At 39.8% G+C, this 21,137-nt stretch overlaps 1 protein-coding gene across 1 annotated transcript; it reads left to right on the forward strand.

Annotated features, from left to right (window-relative positions):
- Positions 1–157: 157 nt before the first annotated feature.
- LOC119732423 lies at positions 158–21,011 on the forward strand. Its single transcript, XM_038205928.1, has 10 exons — positions 158–383; positions 2,601–2,914; positions 12,863–13,045; positions 13,343–13,446; positions 13,722–13,872; positions 14,781–15,140; positions 16,308–16,351; positions 17,557–17,716; positions 18,402–18,527; positions 18,907–21,011. The coding sequence occupies exons 1-10, from the start codon at positions 367–369 to the stop codon at positions 18,954–18,956; spliced, it is 1,509 nt and encodes a 502-aa protein (XP_038061856.1). The 5' UTR covers positions 158–366; the 3' UTR covers positions 18,957–21,011.
- The last annotated feature ends 126 nt before the right edge of the window (positions 21,012–21,137 follow it).

Consider the following 21,137-nt stretch of genomic DNA (forward strand, 5'->3'; position numbering starts at 1 on the left):
TCGCTGCGTCTTTAAAAAAAATCACTGTCAAGTCAACCCCTTCATTCATAAGTTTGCAAGGATGACCTCGTTGGTCCGTGAAGTCACTGTGGAGGCACACGCTGACTGAAGAAGCCACCCCATTGGCTGACCCAACCGCTGACGTCAAACTAATCACAGTTGTGGCTTCTACGTCACGCGCGCCACGAGCCAAGTGGAGGTTCCCCGGCCTTTTTCACTGCCTTGGCATGTAATACAACGTGGACTTTACTATTGCTCAATACAACTTCTTTCACTTTGGGAGGACTCGTCCAACTTCACTACTCAGCGATCTCTGGTGGTTAGTGGGAAGGTATTCACGCGAGAGGGGCTTTTCCACACGGGCACATGAGTGTGCCAACATTGTACGTACTATGCACTTTCTTTTTTGTATGCCATTGTAATTATTTGTAAGATAAATATTTTTGTTTGGGTAGATAGCCTTTGAGGTCGACTTCACATAGTGGTTTCATCTTTGCCATAGATGTTCCTCATAAATGTGTCTTTTATTAAAAAGACAAGTATTCTCAAGTCTTTCCAATTCCATAATGTAGCTCCACTTACTAGCATGGAGGAATATGCTGTAAGTATTTAAGTTATTTTATTTTTATAATCTACTTAACATTTTCTGTTTCAGCTTTTGCCATTGTTCTAGTCAACTTTTATTTAATTTATAGTTTTAAATTTTAAGTGAGAAGACGAAGCTTGGATTACGCTAAAAGCTGTTTGGAGTTCAGCCCTAGATAGGGCAGAGTTGAAGCCCAGAGCACTCCCATTTCTTAAACCTGTGAAATTGGTAACTTTTGATTTATGTGTTCTGAATCAACTGTGTGAAAACAATTCCTTCGTTGACTTCATTCGTGTGGTTCTTATTCTTACAATTTGGGTACTCCTATATAGCTCCTTCTGCAGTCAAACTTCTAATGCCAAGTTGTTGTTTTTTTCGTCGATTGTGACTCATGTCGTCCGTTGTAAGAAACGAAAAATGGAATCAACATGGCGGCGACCAGCGTACGTCGTCATTTGGGCGTCAGCAGAATTTAGGGACTCCGTGTGTACGGTAAATTTCGCAATGTTGACGGTACACTCAGGCCCGGAGAATGTGGCATTGAATGTGGAAACTTTACACCGACTTACCCCGAAATGTTGGCCGTGACATAATTTGCTTAAGGTGCCTTTTTTGGACATTTAGTTTTAGTTTAATTTCGTGTGTAAGAAAGCTTGTATGGAAATGCCCAGAATGTTGTACAATTGACCTCTTGTGATTTTGTCACGTTAGGCCTAGGCCCTATGTATAATAGAATCAACTACTCAAGCGGTGGCACGGACTCATCACAAATCAATTACATTTTTGGCGCATTTTTTCATGTTATCATTCGTAAAGAAATGAACATGAAATTGTAAATTAGATCCAGGGCATGTTCATGGACAGAACTGGCCATGGATAATTTGTGGTTACAATTTTCTTTTCATATCAGATGTTATGCTTATGACTAACATGATCTCTTCAACTGGCTATACTTATTGTAAATTTTTTACAATAAGTTGATTTTGTTTTTATAGCTCGTTGGAATGAGTCAACGATAAAACCACGGGGTGAAGTTAATGGTTCTGACTGAGTTTTAAAAGGAATAAATTCCTTTGAAATATTTGCCTCCGGTGAAATTTGTCTATTCGCATAGACGCCATATTGCGAACTGGAAAACAACATGGCGGCGGTCGTGATTGCGATGCACCATTGCAAATCACTGCAGACTGTGTTACGACTCGGGTCTTTAAAATTGAGTCTTTTCGTTGATTATTCTTTTAATATTTTAGTTTTTATCGTGGAGTGTGAGTGTCTGTGGTGGATAAAAGGTTATAGTTTGATCTGTAGCAGATTGTGATGGAATTTCTGGGGGACGATTGTGGTGGACATTTTGAATGCGAAAGGGATACGGCGTTGTGCATGCATGAGTTTCTTTGTGTTTGATACAAATATATATATAATCATTGGAGTACTGGAAACTGCATAATAATTGCCTGAAAACAATCCGTATTTGACTTCATTTGGTAAAATCATTTGTAAGAATGTGATTCACCTTCGTTTAATTTACTTGAGAGTAAATATCAGACTACGAATCGATGGACTGTCGACCAACGGGAAACAATGACGACACGTACCATGGCAATAGATGGAGTTAAACATTTCGGCAATTTTTTTTCTAAAACTGCTTCAAAGATACTCATGATTAAAGCAGTTATATTGATCATGATGCTGAGTTTCCTTTGCTGATTTCAAAGATATTCATGACAGGAGGAGTGACAACTTCGGACTATTTTTTTCCTGTAATTATTTTATAGATATTCAATATTTTATCCGTTATATTAATGATGATGTTGACTGCTTTCTCTTAGAATTTCAAAGATATTCATGACAGGAGATGTATTCTAATTTCTGGCCATAGCTATTTCAAAAATATTCATTATTATATCGGTTATATGGAACATGATGCCGACATTTTTTTCTCTAATTATTTCATAGGTATTCATGTTTTTTATCTGTTATATTGATGGTGATGAAATGATTGGTGTTCCAACAGAACCTTTGGGAGACCAAACCGAAGCATGCCGGTACTGATGACCACGCCTTCGCCGTCCAGTCAGGCCAGCTTCCCCGTCACCACCAGCGGTGGCGCGCCGGTCCAGTCGGCCGCGCTCTCGTCCTCTCGGCCGGCCGAGCGGATGCGGCTGCGGCCCTGGCTCATCCGCAACATCGAGGAGAGGAGGATACCCGGGCTGGAGTGGCTGGATGAGGCGGAGCGGCTGGTCAAGATCCCCTGGAAACACGCCGCGAGGCACGGCTGGACCTGCGACAAGGACGCCTCCCTGTTCCGGGCCTGGGCTATCCACACGAGTAAGTCATCCTTGAGAAATTTCATCTTCAATCTTTCCCGTATATATCATCTCCGCCCCCACCCCACCCTTTCTAATTTTCAAAGGGTGAAGCTATAGGGATTAGACGCTTTTAAAGTAAAAAAAAAAAAGAACTCTAATTTAGATTGCATTTCACTTAATTAATTTGTCGAGAGGATTGACGGTGTAATTTTAATTGAAACACATTTCTATGATTCTGTTTAACCACTCCAGTTGAAACTCGAGTAAAACTCGATCTATATTCGATTGAATTAAATTGTACCCTTCGATTCATCTTGTCACTAATATCACTCGGATGGAGTGAAATTTTCACTCGACCAGAGTGGATTTTCACGCTTTAGTTACAAGAGTGATTCCTCCTAATGTCTCTCCATCATGTTGTAAAAAAAAACATGGACGAAATTTCCATCAAAGAATGGAGCTTTCATACCTTGGGCAATGACGATTTCAACGACTATAAACCTAAACCAAAAGTATGAAACAGAGTGTTGTAAGTACAAACAAGATGTACCGTTATAAGGTTATAACTGTTCATTCCGATTTTCGTCAGAACTAAATATTACTCTTTATCGTTCATAATTACGAGAACCTTTACAAAAAGACATGAAATGAAACACAACATCGATCCTCTGTTGGCCACGGTGAGGTCTGAACCTTATTGTGACGATAAGGAAAGTACGAAGTCGTAAAACGATTGCACCTTTTGACATCTCATTATCTCCACCAACTCCTTAAACCCCTCCCCCACCCACTAAATCTTTTCGTAACAAAACTCATCCTGTTTTTTGTGCCTCTGCACTTTCATTTCCCATTTTATGCCCAAAGTGACAAGTTATTTAAAACCTTATTAAATTCAAACCATTCGGAATGTTGACTCTTTTCTTTCACTTCTCAAGGCAATAAGATTATAAGACAGTGTATTAATCTTTTGACGTTACATTGTCGACACAATAATGGACTAAGTAACGATCAAATTGTATACATTGAAAAGGTAAAACTTTTCAAAACAAAGAAACATTGGTGTCCTTATAGTCAGAACGAAAGTTTATCCGCTACTAAACTATAAGTTCAGAGACTGAAATGAGGTCAATTATGGATAGATTTATGAATTTCTGAGCGAGAACACGGAGTTGAAACGTCCCTCACTTTTTATCGCCGCCTTTAAATGAATAAGTCACCAATTGGCAGCCGTTGCTTGGCCCAAAGCACTTCTCGGAGTCAATAAAATGAAATAAATGCCTCCCTGTTTTAATGTGAACCCTGCTTCGAAACAATAACGAACGGTCGTTCATTAGGGCAGTTGATGGCGGAGCAACACATGGCGCGCCCGGCTTGGCTCCGGTACAAAAAAAATCGATAGTTAACTTTGGCACGCGGAAAAAAGAAAAAATCAATAGGTAAATAAAACTGAGCAAATTAGCAGTAATTTTTAGCCGCGTTCTCTGCAAAGAAAAAAATAATAACAGGCAAAAAATCAAATCGATATCAATCAAATAAACATGTGGCAGTTGTATCCATGATGCCGTGATGGTGTTTTGGGGAAGAAAAGAAAACACTATGAATAAAGTTAGGATTACTATGAATTTTTTATTTTTGTTTTATTGGGAGATTTCATTTGAAATTGTGTGGGAGGCTCGACGGATTAAATTCACGCTGGTGACTGTGTTGGGAAAGATTTTTGAATCAAAACTAGTCCTGCGCTTGAAGATATTTGAGTGGAAACTATACGGACAGAGAAAACGGTTTATAAAGGAAGAGGTAAAATTAAATCTGTGTCAAAAAGACGAACCATTCTGGTCGAAGAAATAGATGACAATAATTTGGCATAAATCCGACTTTTGCAAAATTAGTATTGACAGAATTAAATTCCAAAGTGTTTATTTTTTCAATACCACCACAGAATTGTCCACGAGAGTATTTTTAAAGATTTCCCCAACACTATCTCACTCCTTCCCTTGCCATCAACATCAACAATTAAGAGCAAGGTCATATTTTTACAACTCTTGTTGGAAGTTTTATCTCCAAATGAACCCTCCAAATGCACCTTATCAACGCCTCAACCACATCCCCTCGAAACCACCATTTGTTGCATAAGTTCGCAGGAGAGAACGAGATTTTGAACGAGACTGTTCAGTTGAGTCGTATTTATACAACAAAATCAAACTGCACCTAAAACAATACAAAACTCTCTTATTTTTCTGTAGTGTATACATAAAAAGTACAAGGTGTGAAAATATTGAAATTGAAAATCATAAATGATGCATTGCGAAATGTATCTCTGTTCTAAGCGTGGGAATGGACTCCTCGCAACAAGGAAGGGAAATGTCTCGAAACAAGGAACCAAGCAAGAACAAATTCTGGCCGTTTCAAAACGAGGAAACTTGGCCCATAATTTCACAACCGCGCTGTGGCTCGAAACTTGGCTGGGAAAGTGTGATTTCCTCCGCCGTCACGAAATGCAGTCGGAGATAAAAGTATTGAATGTCACTCCTCGTGATTTCATCAATTTTGTCTTCTTTTTTGTGTGTGCATTTTTAACCAGATTGCCAAGGCCATGCAGATATTTATTTTTTACAACGATCAAGATTATAAATTAAATTTTAATTTAAAAGTACATGCAACGCGGAACTGCAGTAAACTTTTATTTTATTGCCTTTCCGATCCACCATGATTATGAATTATTGAAGGTTTTTTTTCCTTTCAAGCCAAAACAAAAAGTAAATAATATGAAACTCGTGTGAAATAATATAATTTTGTTTATCTTTTAGCCTGTCTATTATATTTTGAAAGGTTAGCACTTTTGTGTCAACCTTGTTTCATTCATCTTGTTGTCATAAAAAAAAGTTTCGATTTAATTTGTTCACAATGGTGTTACTGGCGCTATACCTGACTGCTCTCAGCATCGAAGCAAAATTCCAGTTAGCGTGGAAACAGTTGCCTTCCAACCAACTTGACCCGCGAATTCCAATTGGTATTTCCAAGAAAACGGTAGTCTCTATAAAATAGTAGCATTTTTTTATTCCTTAACTTGATTACCATACGACGTGTTGACGTGTCATAAAAAAATGGCGGGAAATAATCTCAAAAGAGTCATTAACCTGATTGATAGTTGGTCCACTTTTGTAAAAAAAAAAAAAAAAAAAAAAGTTGAGAGAAAAAAATCACGCAAATAAACGCGGAAATCGTAGAAATCTGTGGAAGAACTTAATCACCCGTTTAGTCGATGATATCCAGTTCCCAGGGCTACAAGTTGACTTTAGTCATAATCTTCGTTGGTTCCCGAGGGGAATGGAGGAATGCGGAGAACAGCGGGATCAAATTGGCGGGAAAGGCGTGGGGACCAGCCCACATATTTTTTTTCGTCAGTACTTGGCATCGGTTGTCACCGCGTAATAAGATTATCGTGTCGTTGCAGAGATATGTCGAAATCAGCGATAAGTCAGTGATAAAAAATGTGCTCACCTATAATTATGAAAACCTTGACTTGTGAATCCAATGATATAGATGTTAAAGATTTCATGTTTAAAATCAAGTGCATATAAATCGTAATGTTAACATTATATATTCAAAGCTCAAACCAGACGGAGGAATTATACATGTATACTGGCCTTGTTAATTTTTACTTTTCACAAGCCACAGCAAAACCTTTTCGCTGCACAATGATTTTTCAAAATGTAGCCAAGAATTGAAAATCGCCGAAGAAAATATATTTGTTACTTCGTTCGTCTTCGCATTTATTTCACACTTTTAAGTGACACTTAATTGTACTATACAAGAACTTAATGAAACACAGAAAACCGCAGCGAAGGGCGCCCTCGTTACAGAAAAATCAGCAATGGGTTTCTTGTTTTATTTCAGTGTGTTAAACTTTGAAGTTATTAGAAGCCTTTCAGTAAAGCATGCCCCTGCTTCATAAAATTGTGTTGCACACGATAAAAAAAAAACATGCCAAAGATAATTTTCGAATTCATCATGCACGAAACCCAATCAATGACCGGCTTTAAATGCCTCTTGCCACCCATTCAATTGAATTATGAATATTCATGAGGCGGTATTTTACTACACATACCTCTGTGCGTGGGCGTATTTATATGGGTCATAGAGCAAGGTATTTTGAGCACCGCGGTAGACCCCTGTTATGTTTTCTTTAGAGTTGTTCTGCTATGCGAGGGCCTAGTGAGTCAAAGTCACGAGACGAACTCCCGGAGCAGACAAACAACTTTGTTTGTGCCTCTTTTCTACCGGGCTCCAAAGATCCCCTGGTCCCCAACAAGCCTGGGCAGTGCACGGAGACGCGCTAACTGTAAGGGTTGGGCCTGTCAAGTTGTTTTTTAATCCAAAAAGAAATTCGGGTGAACTTTCCTTCTTCTTGTTGTTGTTGTCGTCGGTCTGCGGCTGGAAATGATGGAACCCGAAGCATGATGAAATTTCTCGGAAGGAGGAGTGGGCGCGGGGTTGTTGTAAAAAAAAGGAAGTCGGCACCAAAATTGCGAAACGATCGTCAGAGTGAGAGATCACAAGGAAAGCTTCAATTTTCATCATCCATTTGTGTCTGACGAGAGTGGGAAGTGTATACAACATGCAAGAACTACACCTGCAAGTTGTTAATTGAAGAAACAGGCCAGCCCTGCACTGATGGAATATTATGTAGGTTCTTTAAAGTTGCTATTTTCCGATATTGTAGCAGACGGTGTGTCTATGAGGTCTTCAAAAGTAACGTAGGGAAATGATTATCCATTTCTCAAATAAGGAGGGAAAAAGGGAAAGTGAAGGGCGTTTTTGTGTCAAAATTGCAACTCATTCTAATTTCGAGTACATATGTCTATTTTGGTCTTCAAAAGTAAAAGAAAATTATAGTACACTTTCTATTTCTCAAATAAGGGGAAAAAAGGAAAACGGACTGACGCTTTTGCGTCAAAATTGCAACTCATTTAAAAATTGTAAGGAACTAGGGTTTTAACCTTCGTCGTTGAAGGGATATCAAACCCCGTCAAAACACATGATAAAGCCATATCGCATTGCGAAATCACAGAAGTGGCACCGTCATCTTTTCTGTTCCTGTTGTACTTTCCATGTAGTAACTCACATGGCTATGCAGTCAGGGTTTTAGTGAGTCAACAAAAAGTAGTCGCCACATCCTTCGCTATTAGTGAAACACCGTTGCTTTACTTAGGCTACTGCGATTGAGCCGAGTAAATGGGGTTCCCCCTTTCTATTTGAACGTGAAACAAAAAGCACATGATTCGCCGCTGAAGTATGCTTTTGTGCCCAGTCACTTCCCAGGGTTCTGGAATGGCATGCGCGGATAAGAGCCCGGGATCTTTGCGTGGGCGAGCGTTTTACTTTGTAGCACCGAAGTCACAAGATACGCTTGAATGAACGCGTCGGGATTCCCTCGCACACCCACGCAAAATAGCAGGGCATTTCCACATTGCCAATCGAAAACGGAATGCACCCTGTATAAAAAAAAAACACACACACACACACAAAACTGATTTCGTTTTCAGAAAATATGCCTTAGCTTTGATGGGAAAGGAAAGGGAAAGATCGACGCGTTCTTAGACTGGTTACATACACACATAAATATTTGTCAAAGAAAGGGGTTTTTCTAATTCAAAAATGAAAGAAAAACCTCCGTGGCCGAAGCCTATAAATAATTTCCAGAAATTTTAATCGGTGGGAAAATAATTTCCAGAAATTTTAATCGGTGGGAATCAATACGCTCACACTGAAGTCCGTGATGTATTGAAGTTATTGAACCCCACATATTTTTGTGATAAGAATAACAGAATGACAAGACAGAAATCTTAAATGTGTGTTACTGAACGACTTTAAAATTTAAAACAACGTACATTTACTGTCGAAGTACTTCTTTTCAAAGAGCTTTAGAAACTTGGTCTGGAACAAGCCCCAAAAGGCCGTTAGACCCTTTTTCGTCTAGTGGTGCATCGGCAACTTAAAACTGTCGTCGAATTTGTGTCCATTAATTAACCGTGTTGATTGGCTTCTGACAATGATTAAAGTGCCTCATTGACTCGATTCTTTTCTTTTCAACTTGTGTCTCCAGCGCGGATCAGACAATTAATTTTGTGACACGTTTGCGTTCTGAACTTGTGGGAAAATTGAAATGCGGTACGCCGGCTGTCGTGCGCACACGTGCGGCGTGTGCAAGCGTACGGGCGTATGGAGAAAAAAAACCTCGGCCTAGAAACAGCTGTGGTGAGGTTTCGCATATTCGAGACCTAGATTTTAAAAAGGTTCAAAATTGCACGCCTTTAATTGTTTCATTCCTGTTTTTCTCTTGTATCTCCAGAGAGACTGCTGTTTTGCGATCTTAATTATACTGCCTTTTTTGTCAGAGTATTTCAAAGTAAAATAAAAATGAGTGATATTCACTTTAAAATGTTCGTCTTAGTCCTATACTAGTTTCACCTCTTTGGACTGTAGAGAGACATAGTGGAGTACCATATTTTACTATAACCTAAGTTGCAGAACAAAAAAAAATACGTATCTTTATTTTTATAAAGTTCACCGAAAAAATCATGTACATGCACATGTTCATGTACATGTACAATCTGACTCCAAGTCCGTATCCATAATTTTATGAAAGAATTCCATTGCCTCGATTGCGTAATGGCAGCAAAACGGCATCCCCACTGGAGAGAGAAAAACAATGTTCATATCTTTGAAAGAACGCCACTTCAACATACAATACCAACAAGTGTACGAAAGATCCCCCCAAGCGGGTCCCAATGAAAGAAAACCCGGCCGGTGAATTTTGCGGGGGCGGGCGGTGTAGATTTACGGGCGCGCGCCGCTGATTTTCTATAGACAGCACGGAGTTACGTCGATAACTCGTGACTCGCCTCGAGGTCGTAGGGGTCGCATGTTGGGCAATTGTGCCGCGGGCTTAAGCGCGGAGATTCCCGTCAACTCTTTCTCTTTTGCACGGTAGAGGAACTTTTTTTTTCTTGGGCTCTCGTGTGGGTTCTTTTCAATACCAGCTGATTTGCAAGGCCAGAACAGAGGGTTCAATCAACTTTGGGGCTTCGCGTCTGTATGATTTTGTGACAGTTATTATCGTCCAAAACTTTTGCATGAAGTTGAACAGATGATGATCTGTAGGTGATTTTATAAGCGTTCTCTTTTCTAAGTTGACTGAACAGTGTAATGGGAGTTAAGCCTATTTTAAATCATGTAATCAAATCATTACTCAGAAAATCATACCCCCAAAACATCAAATTGAAAGTAAGAACACTAAACTATTAACATTATATATTTTCATTTTACTATGATACATGTAATTCCAATTAAGTTTTTAAGCCGTACTAAAAAAAGTTTGGCACAATAAAGGGTTCGACGCCTGTTAACGTTGTGGTAAAGTAACCATCAAAATAATAATTCACAACAGATACTTAAAACTAATTATCCACAAGTTATCGCGATCTGGCACGTAGCACTTAAATTTAATATGTTTAGAGTGCGAATCGGTTTACACTTCAAAAGGCAGCTTCTGAAAACCCAGGAAAAAAATGAGAATAAACCGCAACGCGATTCTCATGTAGTGGATATTATTATCATTTAAAATAAATCAACACAAAAAGATTTGTCAAGCTGGTCGCTCGTGACTCCGATGTGCGGGACAATGCGGAACCCGGACCGTGAAATACCGTAGTCTTCCCACCGTGAAATCGTGAACACAGACCGGGCGAATTGCGCAATGGACTCGGGGCACGTGTGCGGTCCGCATACCTTCCCGTTCATTGAACAAACACCCTCATTCAAGGTCGGAATATACCCTATACTTCAAACTTTGTGTAGTTTTCTGTAAAAGAAAAAGAGGCAAAAAGGAAACCACATTTTTGAAGCGAAATGCAATCGCTGTTACACTTCTAGAATAATAGACGCATAAAGGATGTATTACCGAGTCCGGTATCCAGTGTATGCATGATGCTGTATTGAAAGTTAATTCTAAAATTATAATATATTTCAAATCTTGTTAAAGTACATAAATCAATACTTTTTTTGTGTAATCAAATACAGTAATGTATGGTGGCCCTGAAGGGACATCGCATATCGCAAACGTGTGCGCATACGTATGCGATGTCGCGAAATTTATCGCGAATGTGTGCGCACACGTATGCGATGTCGCAAAATTTATCGCGAATATGTGCGCACACGTATGCGATGTCGCGAAATTTATCGCGAATATATGCGCACACGTATGCGATGTCGTGAAATTAATCGCGAATATGTGCGCACACGTATGCGATGTCGTGAAACAATTCGCGAATATGTGCGCACACGTATGCGAATTTGTTTGCAATGTCGTGAATTTTATTGCATACCTTGTCGCATACCTTTCAGTAAAATTCCTAATGAACTGGGGAGTTGTAGCAGCTAGTCTGGAATCTAGACGTACTGTTAGATATAAATAGGGTCTGACTAATAAACCTTCGCGCGCACGCTGTTCCTCGTGCAATCGTTACTACAAGTACTGTCGAGCGCAAACTTGCTACTTGCGCAACTTTGAAATTTGCGCGCGCAAGTTTGAAACTTTATATCTAACAGTACGTCTACTATTTATATCTAACAGTACGTCTAGATTCCAGACTAGCTGCTACAACTCCCCAGTTCATTAGGAATTTTACTGAAAGGTATGCGACAAGGTATGCAATAAAATTCACGACATTGCAAACAAATTCGCATACGTGTGCGCCGTATTCGCGAATTGTTTCACGACATCGCATACGTGTGCGCTCATATTCGCGATTAATTTCACGACATCGCATACGTGTGCGCATATATTCGCGATAAATTTCGCGACATCGCATACGTGTGCGCACATATTCGCGATAAATTTTGCGACATCGCATACGTGTGCGCACACATTCGCGATAAATTTCGCGACATCGCATACGTATGCGCACACGTTTGCGATATGCGATGTCCCTTCAGGGCCACCATAGTAATGATATGTAGTGCTGGGAAACCAGACAAGCAAGCCTATATCAGAGCTGGTCTGCCCAGTGTTGTCCACAATATTTCATTAATTCAGAATGGCTTTTCACTGGAAATCTTTTAACGAATCTGGTCTACACAGTGGGCCAGAGTGACGTAACGAGGTAATCATATATGATAGCACTGCCCTGCCATCTGCACATGTCTAGTCTAATAGTCACATGTGACAGTCAGTCAGTCAGTCAGTCAGATAAGTAGAGGAAACTAGCCTGGCCTTAAAATAAGCCCACTTTTCTCACTTGAGAAAAAAAAATCTATTTCATCAGACCGAACTCATCAACTATCTTCTGCTGTATCGCTTACCGTCCCATCAAGTCTGGTATCGGACTCAAGTTCATTGCCAAGGACGTTGATCCTATTCCACGTCAAATCGTTCAGCATGATATACCCCACGGGCACCCCAGCTGTGACAGGCATCTCATAATGTGGTCCCGAGTATCAATTTTTCTCCTATTAATCATAGACTTCCCACACACGAAATGAGCGCTTTGGCCCTAGCGCCAGTGTACCTATAAAACCGCAAGTGGTGTACTGGTCTCGCGGTCGCATTATTGCGAGGCGTAGCAGTAGCGCAAACCGCAGGAATGTGGGGCAGTCGAACTTTCCGCGCAATTCGGTACTTGTCACCGTACAAATTGTTTGGAAGTTGCTGCAGAGTTGTAACCACTTATTACGATGGCTTAGTTTGACAGCCGAAATTAGGTCAAACGGCTGTTGAAATGATATTGACATTTTCAGATGGATAATTTGACTGATTTTTTTATCTTCAGTTTTCTTTGTCTGTTCTGCTACACTTTTTGTATGAATCCTCAGCACAGGTTGCAGTTTTAATTGATCGATGCGTCGTGTGGTAAGAATTTATATAATAATGATATTTTATATTATTTTGTTTCTCTCCGTTTTGTAGAAAAATATGACCCCGTTTCCAACATCCCCAAGGCCAACCCCAAAATCTGGAAAGCCAACTTCCGGTGCGCCATCAATTCGCTGCCGGACATTTTGGAGATCAAGGGTCAGGGCAAGAGCAAAGGCAACGATGCCTTCAAGATCTACAAGCTGATCCCCAAAAAGGCCAGAAGGACAAGAACGAGTAAGTCACGACTATATTTTTGATTTCAAAGATTTCCTAAAATATCTCTCACTGCATGAAATTTTTTATAGAGAATATTATGGCCAAGCCAACGCGTGCTGGTTGCGCGTAAGCCTTTTAAACGCTTCGTGAGTGTTCCTTCGCCATGTCATTCCACAAACTGAGATATCCATGCGCGCTATGAAGCAATGACAACATAGTCCGCGGACCTAGACTTCAAGAGATCCCGTTACCCTAATTTCCTCACAAAATAATGGTGAAATTACCAAACGATTTTCACATCTGCTCTCTTCACAGCTTCTGACGGTAAAACTTCGCAGAAGAGGTCGGGTCGCGTGCAAAAGAGCCGGCCGACGAAGCCCACAGAAAAGCACATCAGATCACCAACCTCGTCTTCACAAGTAAGAAATCATGTGGCTGTTTTATGTGTAAAGTTTCCATTTTTTTTTAAGAATTAAGTTATGTGCATGTTCTTCCTCAAATTGGTCAAATGCGGAGGACATAACCTGTTGGATTAGTTAAATATGAAGTCTAGTGTGCGAAATTGTTATGAAACTACAAAAATAGAATAGGCCCACTTAGGCCAGCTAAAAGACAGTGTTAAATGTTTAAAGGAAAACAACTTAAAATATATTGTAAATAAAGGCTGACCCCCATTCTTTATAATTCCTTTCAGATATATCCAAAGTCACGTGAAAACGTGTCTGGTAGCCTGTCTCCAGAGCAGTATGTAAATAATCTACTTCATCATAGTCGGTTACATGGTTACCCAACTCTTTGGGAAGATTCTCTTCGGACTGAAATCAGCCAATCACAGCGGACGACAGGTAAGGCCAGTTCGAGTCAATAATATGAAAGAGTTGTTTCTATTGGTCACGGCTCAAGAGAGTTTCTTTATGCAGATAGTTCACTTCACGGAAGTGACATACTTTCGGCATCGGTGACAAAAATTAATTTTGATGGGTTTGTTTTGGCCTCTTTTTAAGTCTCGGAGAAACTGTCCCTTTTAAAGTTTGATTGTAATAGAGTTTTATTTGCCGTGGAACATTCAGAATTTTAATTTCCTTTAAAAAACATGACCAAACAGGATTTCGTGTTCTCGTCAACAAATTGAGGAAGTCATACAACCAAAGGAACACGTAGAACTCAACCCTACCCAGCATACTTCATGTGTGTTTTAAAAACATAAACATTCAATGCCAAAGTGTATTCCTGCTGAAAACGAAAGTGTCCTTTATATATATACGATGGACCTTGCTTCGACGTTGTTTTTTTCTGGTCCGGATTTTTTCGTTTTCCCACGGCAACTCCAGAGAGTGCTGCATCGCGAAGAGGAAGCGGAGTTGAACAATCCTGGGAAATTAAATGTTTGAGGGCTGTAAAAATAATTGGACCCATCAAAACAACATAGGTGGGACACATTTGGGGTTTGTTTTGTTTAGGATGCGGTTCACCGCTAAATGCTTACCATGATGTTGCTTATGGGCAGTGTGATTTTTATTGGCTAGGGAAAATGTAAACCTGCATTTATTGTGCCTGGTTGGAAAGTGAATTGTTTACGACATAGATTTCAAAACAGTCCGTGAAAACTTCAAGTTAAAACTGACACAGTTTATTGTCATGTGTGTGTTGGATCAGTCATTTGTAGCGTAAACATTATTTTGTTAAAGTGAAAGTGATTTTAGGTGAAAGACTTGGATGACAATTTTGGTTGGGTGATTTCTTTTGATTTCAGAACCGTGGAGCTCGACTATTACCTACACCAGCGGCCGGCATTCACCGATTCGGCACGATCTGTCGCTCTACCCGACCCCACCATCGTCGAATTCGAACCAGGGGACCACCGATCCGCTGAACCTGAGCTCCAACCACCACTCGACTTCCGAAGTGCCCGTCTCTTCCCCACCGGCCTACCCGCATCACGCCCGCGGGGTCTACGCGACGCTCTACCCGATCGGCACGTCACGGCGGCACGGCGTGTCGCCAGCTGGTTCCCGGAGTCACGAACTCGTGGAGCAGTACATCTGCGCCGAGGACAGGCACAGGGCGGAGGTCATGAACACCGACGGGTACCATGAGCAGTTGCAGGATGCAGGTAGGTCCTTGAAGGGCATCTGGCTTAAACGAATTAATAATTTAAATTAATTTGAGTTTGATTTCATCTCATTTGTAGTAACATGGTTTTCAAAAAAAAATGAAATTAAACAGGTCTACAAGAACTACCGTTTCACACTCACTATCCGCTTAAAACGATAAAATACACGGAAAAAGCCATTAAAAATTGCCAAGGTAAAGATATACCAATGGAAAAATAGTTTCAATTATGTGACTGATCCATTGTAAAGTTCGATCTCAAGATCGATTGGTACTATGACCACAAGTAATGCGTCAAAATTGGGGAAATCCACGATTCTTTTTGACTACATCTGTACCAGTCGATAAAGACGTCAACGATTCCGAAACTAGTTCGCCCTCAGGCTCCCTGTCAGTTTCGTGTTTAGTAATTTATTTTAGACGAGTGAAAGTGTTATTTTTAACGGGTGTTTGCAGAGTAATTTTCGTTATCTCAGCCCGTTCGGGTGTTGTTTTAAAACAATCTGCAACAGGAATTAATCAGTGTGCTTTAATTCCCTGTTGCGGTTTCCTTATGCCCTTTTGCTTACTATTATCATCGTCATTTCCTTGTACTTGTTCGTGACTGTACAATGGATTGTGTGGTAGTAAATGTTGCAGATCAAGTTTATATAAGTGCACGCAACCTTTGTTGATCTTGGCTCACTGTTTTTCTGTTCGAGGGTGGCATACTGCCCTACCAATGGGCGGGGCTCCTAGTGGAAAAAAAAAGAGTTCAATCTTTGTTACTTCAGATTTTTTTAAAAATATTTCCCCCAAATCATCTTAAGTATAGGATATGAAATCAAGAGGATTGTTTAATATAGGAATGTACTTACATTTTCTTATTTTAAATTTCATGAAAAACCTTTTTAGGTCACTTTTTTGTGGGGGTGTGGGTGGGTGGTTGTAAATCGTTTTAAACGGCAGCTTTCGATTTTAAATTGGTCCCATTGACCAATTTTATGGGTCAAGGTTTTTTTTTCAAAGCGCAAAATGAAAGCTTTTGACAGACTGTCAAATTCGTTGATTAAAAAATGCGGAGCACACAATCTGATGTGCACGTTTTCAGAAAAAAATAATACATATTGATAATTATTTTGGAAATTCGCTTTATTTATTTTTTCCCCTTTTTTGTTTTGTTTCTCAGAGAGCAACTGCAGCAGTGTCCCATCTGACGAAGAGATTGTTGATGTAAGAGTCTTTTTTTAACTTCATTTTTCCTAAAAGTTCTTTCTGTTGTCTGTTAATAATTATTCTTCAGTGGTCTTTAGTATTAATTAATGTCGTCAAAAGGATTGTAATTTTGAGGGCGCACAATTTTGCGTGTCGCTATAATCAGCTTAATAGGTAAAGGACGAGTGAAAGAACAAAGATGGAACGACCAAAATCCCAATCATATATTTTTGCTGCCACTTTTTAATCAAGGTGAATGAAAACGACACCAAAAAGAAATCGAAGGAAATTAAGTGTCTCTTTGAAACTGCGGCTCATTACTGATAACACAATGAAGTACATGTGGTATGGTTCTCAAATTGTGATATTTCAAGTTTGACCTTATCTAATGGACATCATCACGCTAACTAGCCGAGATATGGAAAGTAAAGAACACAAATAGTTTCATCTAATTATCTTCAATTGTCAGCAATGTTGAACCAGCTGAACTTGGCGCGCCAAAGGGGTAGAGAAGAACGCCCTCTGTCGACAGCAGCCGCGAACATTGTACACATTTTGCTGTCTAGACGCGACGCCAAAGAAAAATAAAGCGATTGGGCAAATCGTCTTCATGTTCCCTGGGGAATTAGCCGTTCAGAAAAATTGACCAAATATAGAGAGGCTTGCCAAACCCCTCATTCAGACAAAAGGAACATTTTAGGGGTGCCAGAAATCGAATTTCGCTGGGAGAACTTGGCGCGCGAGCGCCTGTTATGGAAGTGGCAAACTTGTTCTTGCTCTTATAAGGAGTGCGCTTTGGAGGTGGCGATGATCCCAAAATGCTGATAACGACAAATATTCTCAGCTTTCGCTTTTCAACTTAAAATTTAAATTAGTGTTAATTTGAAATAACGTAGATGGAGGTCTTTTCGATGATTGCATCACAGTTGGAGATTTAGCTCATATGCCTTCTCCGAAACATAAAAATAAATAAATAAAACATGCTTTTATTTGCGAAGCTGTGTCAGTATTCAGCTTGACCACTCCCCCTCCCTCAAATTGCTCCACGCTCATTGGTCACTTCCGTTTTCACTGACACTTGCATGTTATCAACCCGCGCCGATCTGATTGGCCGTTGCCGTAACTAAAGCCAACGGGCCTTGGCGCGCACATTCGGCCATTGGTCAGCCACAACACCGCGCCGTAATTTACATAACTCACCGACGGTTTCTTACACTCCCCAGATTGTGGACGACATGACCAAGGACAGCCCATTGAACAGCCCAACTCGGACATCACCGTTCGATGGCAACAACAACAGCAACCCGTCCTCCTATTGGCAGACTAGCATGCAGGACGACAAACGGTTTCTCAGCGACGAACGCATGATACCGTCGACAAGTGGTACGCGTGCACACGCCCTTCGCGTGGTTCAAATTAATACTTAATTTCCCCCCTTTTAATTCAATTTGTGCCCACCCCAAAGGTGGTATACCCCCACAAGTTCACCCCGGGTCCGAGCACCATGCTATTCCAAACTTTATAGTTCAAATGCATATGGAACCTGTCTTTGATTTTTAGTCCCTGCGTTTGTCCAACTTTCCGCTTTCGCTTTTCGCCCATCAGAGGCGCCAACAATTAGCGATCTTGGGGTTACTGGAAGTTATTCGCGGCATGGGTGCGTGTTTTGACAGCACCAACATCATGATTCACCGCTAAAAGATGTAAAAAGTTTATTCTTGTACACGTTGCCGCCGCCTTTGTATCTCTCTAAGACCCTTGATCTTATTGGCTACCATAGCGGACGATAGTGGTCAGCTCCCCTGTCGATCTCTTGTGCCTTTGGTCAAATGAGTGTATAGAGGAAGCCTATAACATGATGAATTGTATTTCAAGCAACTATCGTTGTCAATTTGTGCAAAAGTCCCATTTGTAGCACCTTTTCATTTATTTTGAGCCTGACAAGTATTTGAACAAAAATACTCCCCAATATTCTGATAATACATGTAATTACGAGTACGGTACCACATTTTTGGCAATGTTTCAAATTTCTTTAATATCGATTTATTCATTTATTCTCTTGATACAGATATGTCGATGAGACCGCCCCCTCCCGACTACAACGCGTACCAAAGTTCAAGCCACGTCTTCAAAGTTGAAGCGAGGTCCCCGTGCGAATACATGAAGCCTGACGTGTACCGCGATATTCAATCAGGTAAGAATTCGATCATGCCCAACTTATAAAATTAAAAGCAATGTATTTTTGTCTCATTAACTTGCTCAACTCTGTGAACGGTGCATGTGCTAAGCGGAAAATAGCGCTTAGCAAATGTGTGATAAGCAAAATATCAGCCGATAACTAATTAAAACTACAGCATACATCAATTTACATCAATTAACCTGGCTGATGGCATTTTTTAGGACTGAATTTACTGAAGTTAGAGAACCACGTATAGTCTTTCACGCAATTGCCCGTTTCTTTCGGTAGAAACGTTCTGCGAAGTTCAGGCAATTTTAGCCTGATTTCCTTTGCCCGTATTTTGACTTTTCGCGACAATAAGCGACTTTTGTTTTATTTTTTTTGTCCACAACAGGGAACAGAATAGCAGAGACGAGCTCCGGTACCTGCTTCTACGTCATGTGAGCTTCGTTCTGATCTGTCGCATCGTGTCGATCTGCTTTTATTTTACGCTCGGCTTGGTAAAACACGTTGTGTTTTAATACCCTGAAAGATGAACCACTTCCAGCCTGCAGTTGATGCTGAGCTACCAACGCACCAGCTGAATGTGTTGTAAGTGATGTAGTTTGTCATGATCTGTATGATGTACATAAAAGTCGGCTTAATGTCTGACTACTCGTACAGCTTTGTCATGACTTGACCATCAAATAAAATCTATTGCAGCAAAAGGTTGGATGTACATTCTGTTAACGGAATCAAAGCTAAGGTAGTTCTGGAAGCTTGTATATTGCGCTTAAGTATGTCGGTATGTCAGTGTATGTGGGCCTACATGCGAACCCCTTTGATTGGATAAGTGGTGCAGTGCGATGTGTTTTGAAATTTTGGGATCAATTGTCTTTTTGTGGCATTAGCACGTGGATATGTGCATTTGTTTTACAAGTCATTATTTTGTTAGTAGTTACCGCTCTAGTGTGATCTTTCTGATATTTTGGGGAATGATGTTTTTTCGTTTTGTGTCATGATCTGTGGATACTTCCTTTGACTTCTGTCTCCACTTGCCTGAAAAGATACAATGTTTGTCGCTGCGGAAAACTGAACGCACGTTGAGGAAAATTTGATTGCTATGGCTTTTGGCACGATAGCACACCACGTTGTTTTGAAGGTATCATAAATCAGTCATGTTGTCCCGCATTTCAAAACGTTGAGCTAATGGACTGATCCGAAAATTACTGAAGGCTACAATTTTCTTGTATCGACGATGTGTGATTGTTGTGTCACTCAGTAGCATGAGAAAAGTAAAAGTTTCAATTTCTTTCTTCCGTTTGCGTACTTTTTTTCGAAACAAAAAGTGACGTCAGGATGTGTGGAGTTGTATTTTCATTATCCTTGTTTGGTGTTTGGCACGAAGTGCGAATAACTGTGTTTCAACTTAAGCTTGTGAAACTCTGGTCGGTTGAAATAAAACCTCTAAAAAAAATACAGAGTTGTGTTTAAAAGAGTAAAATTGGTTGTGAGTCCAAGAAAAATATAAAAACCTGTAAATAGAATATTTGTATATAAGAAAAACTTACAAAGCCCTTTTAAACAAAATATAAGAAAGTTTTAATGCGTGTATACTTCCTGCTTCTACTATTTTGTAAATTAGAAATCCTAGTACTGTTACAATTTTTGCATGTTTTTCGTTTTGTGAAAGTGGCTTTTCTTGTGTGTTATTTCTGATAGTCGGTGGTTTGGGGAAAACTGTGTTCCGTTTTATGCTTCTTTTAAATCTCCAAGTTGGTTTTAAAGCAGTTGAAATTATTAATGAGTCATTGATTTGTATCAGTCGCTATGATTTAAAGATATCAATGTGAACGTTTGCATTGCTTGATTTTCAGTAGACCCTGCGGGTCAGAAATATTATGGTTTTCACCCCTATGGTGCACATACAGTGGACTGTCCTGTCCACTTCCAGCCAATGAAATTGAAGTACAGCGCGGAGATTGAGAACTGTCGACTTTGATTGAGGGAGGTTGTAGTATCTTGTGAACCGTGTGGGTGAAAGTGCGTAACCGTCTGTATGGATGTTTATTTTGAAAGTATAAAGAAATCTTAAAGATTTCTTTCTTTATTTTAATTGCAGTTTTTATTTTACTCAATATCCATAGTGTTCTTAATACAGTTTTGGATGTAATGGTGACGGAATTTTTATCAAAATTTATATCCGAAAAAGATTTCAATATTCTTAGCATTTTTTTCCTTCAACTTTTGCTAATTGACATAATGTTAAGCAAAATGAGTACTATACATACGTGATTTGTACTAAAATTAATGACGATGGTACTATTTTTCTAATACATCTGATACTTCCGGATCAAAATTTCATATTTGTAAGAAAAGGACGGATCTTAACGGTGAATTTAAATGCATCTTCGAAGTTGTCGTATGTGCCTGGAGTGTAAGACTTATGGATTTTCTTGACAAAGGAAATGGTTGCATTGGGCGAATAAAGTCACATTTTTTCCTCAAAGATATGCGAAATCAGTGTCAGAGTCAAATTACATTATTTCGTTGGGTAAGTTTTTAATGAAGAGAAATGTGTAACAAGGTGCAACAAATACAATCGTCATCGATTAATGAAAAGTTTATCACAAGTCAATCACAAGT

This window comes from Patiria miniata, unplaced genomic scaffold (assembly GCF_015706575.1).
Source record: "Patiria miniata isolate m_02_andy unplaced genomic scaffold, ASM1570657v1 HiC_scaffold_24, whole genome shotgun sequence".
Classification (NCBI taxonomy): Eukaryota; Metazoa; Echinodermata; class Asteroidea; order Valvatida; family Asterinidae; genus Patiria; species Patiria miniata.